General features: G+C 37.7%; 1 protein-coding gene across 1 annotated transcript; it reads left to right on the top strand.

Annotated features, from left to right (window-relative positions):
• Nucleotides 1-2,743, top strand: LOC128025655 (uncharacterized). The gene is made up of 3 exons (XM_052612140.1): nucleotides 1-758; nucleotides 847-2,509; nucleotides 2,734-2,743. Exons 2-3 carry the CDS (start codon nucleotides 1,266-1,268, stop codon nucleotides 2,741-2,743), a joined length of 1,254 nt encoding a protein of 417 aa, XP_052468100.1. The 5' UTR covers nucleotides 1-758; nucleotides 847-1,265.
• Nucleotides 2,744-4,093: the final 1,350 nt, after the last annotated feature.

Here is a 4,093-nt window from a genome sequence, read left to right as displayed (position 1 = left end):
GATGAGGGCAAAGCTATCATTGTAGAAGACACTCTTCTGGAACTGGACTTTGACCAGGAACATGCACAGAGGACAGATACACGTAAACTGCACATTGATCTTCAAAAACTTTCTGAAAAAGAGGTGAAGCTGAATCTTCATATCATTACCCTATCTGACTACTGGAGGCAGGACATGATCCCAAGAGGTTTGAGATTGAATAAATTTCCCTCATTTGGCTATGATAATGTGGATTTTAAGGATAAATGGGAAGCTATTCTTAATAAATGCTCCCTAGACTTAATCCTCTTGTTAATTGAAGAAGCCAGAAAGCAGAAGTCAGTTGTACAATCTCATATTGAGGATTTGAAATCTCAGCTCATCCAGACAGAATCAGAGGAACACAGGTTGCCTTTTGAAAATAAACTAAAAGAAGATCTTGATAAATTGTCAACAAAATTGAAACAAGGCAAAATAATCAAATTTAAGCGAGACTGTAATGACTATAGTAATTGTTCTATATATGGCTGGGGCAAGAAGGGACACCTGACAAAAAGAAGAGTGTCTTTTAATCTTCCAAGCACTGATGATGAGAATTATGATGAAACTCATGACCGTGACAAAATTGCTGATGTGTATGACAGAAATGCTTTTTTGGAATCTCGCCCCAGACAGCACAACCAACCTTACAAAAGAGGAAGAGGAAAACGCGGAGGGGTGGAAAGTGGCAGAACCCACTCTCAGGAACCACCAATCACAAGGAGCCGGTTGAAGCATCGGTAGTAATTAATATTTCAGACCTCCCCCTCTCTGATGACTGCGTTTCTGTCTTGTCCAAGGGTCTCTCATTTTCTCCTACATATTCAGGTAGACCATTTGACACCAAAGTGGACCTCTATCGATTCTATAGAAGTCTACATTTGAAGGCCTGGTACTCCCAGAACGCACAGGGTGCAGCTACCTACTCAACCACCACGGTAAACTCTTCTTTTCGGCCCAAGTCTACTTTTTCACCTTGTACCACCAATCCCATATTGACTACTTTCACCAAAAAGGTGTCCTATGAAGTAGAAAAGCTTTACAGTAAACAAAAAAAGATCACCCAGCATAATCTTACACAAAATGAATCTCAAGCACTTAAGTGGCTTTCGGAGAGAGATGATATAATCATAAAAAGTGCTGATAAGGGTGGTGCTGTCTGTGTGTGGGACAAGAAGAAGTATATAAGTGAAGCTCTTCGCCAGCTAGACAACACTCAGTATTACTCAAAGCCCTCATCCAATCCAATGAACACTATAAGAAGAGAGCAGGAGCAATTGCTTAATGAGGCAAAATCACATAATTGGATTACTAAGAGAGAATATGAGTTTTTGCTTTGTCAACACCCACGTTATTCTACTTTTTATATGCTCCCCAAAGTCCACAAGGATCTGGAAAATCCACCTGGCAGACCGATAATCAGCGGGAATGACTCAATAACAGAACCTGCTTCCAAGTTTGTGGATTATTTTATCAAGCCATTTGTGGCAGATTTACCTTCTTATATTCAAGATACTACACAGGTTTTAAAGAAAATTGAACAAATAGGCAACATAGGCTCCTGCATTATGGCCACAATGGATGTGGAGTCCCTATATAGCAATATTGTACATAACGAGGGTTTAGAGGCTTTGAAACACTATCTCTCATCCAGACCTGAACATTTGATGCCTCCCAGTGACTTTATAGTGCAACTTACTGAGTGGACTTTAAAGAACAACATCTTTCTCTTTCAAGACATATTGTATAGACAAGAAAAGGGGACTGCAATGGGTGCTTGTTTTGCTCCCAACTATGCCAATCTGTTTCTAGGCTTATGGGAGGAGCGCTATATATTTTCCCACGTCAACCCTTTTAAAGATAAAATCTTGTGGTGGGGTAGATATATTGACGATGTGATTTTGATGTTCTCAGGTTCAGAAAAAGAACTTGTAGACTTCCATGTATATGTTAATAGCTTAAATGAGAACCTTAAATTTAGTTTGGATTATGATTTACACACTATCAACTTTCTTGATCTACGGATCTCAAAAGATAATGAGGGATTCCTACATACATCTATCTTCAGAAAGTCAACAGATCGTAATACCTTGCTGCATGCTAATAGTTTTCATCCCCCATGGCTTATTGATAACATACCCTTTGGACAGATCCAGAGACTAAGGCGTATATGTGATTCAGATCAGGATTTCCAGTATCAGTCTTTGGATATGCAGCGGCGTTTTCAACAAAGAGGTTACCAAACAAAAACTCTTGTTCAAGCTCATAATCGAGCCCAATCACTTGAAAGGAAGAGCTTGCTTCAGTCTAGACCCAATAGAGTATCAACACAGAAACCCTATTTTGTCACTCATTACAGCAAGGAGGCTGTCCAGATTAAACACATTATAAAGAAAAACTGGAACATTATTGAATGTGACCCAACTTTACGGGAAATATTCACGGAACCCCCTGGAATCAGTTTTAGGAGGGCCCCCACACTTAAGGACAGGTTAGTAAGAAGTCACCTCCCTGCTCCTAAACGTGAAACTTGGCTTCGTCAACCCAAGGGTAACTTTCCTTGTGGTAATTGTAATTATTGTGAGAATATTGCTAAAACTGACAAATTTATGGATGTTTTTAGCAATAAGACTTACACTATTAACAGTTTTATAAATTGCAATTCTACCCATGTTGTTTATCGTTTAGAGTGTACTTGTGGCTGTTTTTATATAGGCCTTACTAAAAGGAGACTAAGAGACAGGGTAGCTGAACATAGATATGCCATTCGGACTGGAAATATGAACTATCCAATGGCCAAACATTATATAGACGCAAAACATGGGAGTGATTCGACCCTAAGAGTAGTGGGCATTGAGGCTGTTCGCCTGGATGCCAGGGGTGGGGATATCATCAAACGCCTTAAACAAAGGGAGACATATTGGATCTATTCCTTGAGGGCTACTAGTCATCCAGGTCTTAATGAAGACTTTGACCTCTCACCTTTTTTGTAAAAGTTGTGTCTCAATAGGGACAGTGTATTGTTGTCCGTGAATGTTGACTGTTCTTTTAATGTACTGTAATGCCCATAATAATATTTTTCTCCTGTTGCTTTGGAACTATCTTGACAATGAATCCAGAAGTAAGATGGGTAACTAGCCTCTACACATTTATTTGACTTTATGGATATAATTGTGTGGAGTACACAAGATGTTTGTATTGGTGTTACTCTCTCCTGTTTTTTTTTTTTTTTTTTTTTTTTTTTCTTCCACTTGGAGATCCCTTATCTTGTATTTGTATGGTTTGATCTTTGGTATTAGCCATTATCTGAACTATTGCCTCTAGTGGCCAAAAAATTGTGTTACAAGTGCCAGAGTGGCACACCTGAAACCAATGCAACTATAAGTACTGCGTGATTCTGTCTGTTTGTTACCAACACCCTGATGAAGGCCAATGGGCCGATACGCGTTGGTGTTTTAATGCTTTAGCCCAACCATTAAAGGCTTTTTAACTTTTGCATCCTATTGAGTGCCTGGACTTGGATTTTTTTCCAAAATCTTTTTCAAAACAAAAGATAAATTGGATATAACTTTCCACAGGCAAGGTTAGTAAGACGTTTTATGACACTTTCTCATGTTTATATGGCAATTTTAAGGCCATAATTTAGAAAGTGTGTGTATTTTAACGTTCCTTTACCCTAAAATATCCCCAATTAAAGCTATTTGATAGTGGCGTATAAACAGGCGTAGAGTATAGTACAGTACAGTAACACTGGCCAGGGAAAATTAAATTTTACAAGGTATAGGCTACAGTTGTAAGGTGTTAGGAACTTATTTATACTGATTGGTCTTTGATGATTGTGTCATTGCAATTAATAAATTAAATTTAAATTGAATACATTATTTTTGTTTGATTTTGACAGCTCTTTGGAGTATTATTTTATTGGGGTAATATATAAATATATAGCCTTAACCAACATTTAATCTATAGTCTATAGTAACTGTTAAATCCAAAATATAAATGTATTAATCTATATTTTTTGATCAAAGGAATGCCAATTCTCCCTAAGTTCTAAATTCCTTTTATTCTAAAAGTT

This window comes from Carassius gibelio, chromosome A12, assembly GCF_023724105.1.
Source record: "Carassius gibelio isolate Cgi1373 ecotype wild population from Czech Republic chromosome A12, carGib1.2-hapl.c, whole genome shotgun sequence".
Classification (NCBI taxonomy): Eukaryota; Metazoa; Chordata; class Actinopteri; order Cypriniformes; family Cyprinidae; genus Carassius; species Carassius gibelio.
Note: the sequence above shows the minus strand (reverse complement) of the source record. Positions and strands in the feature narration are given on the sequence as shown.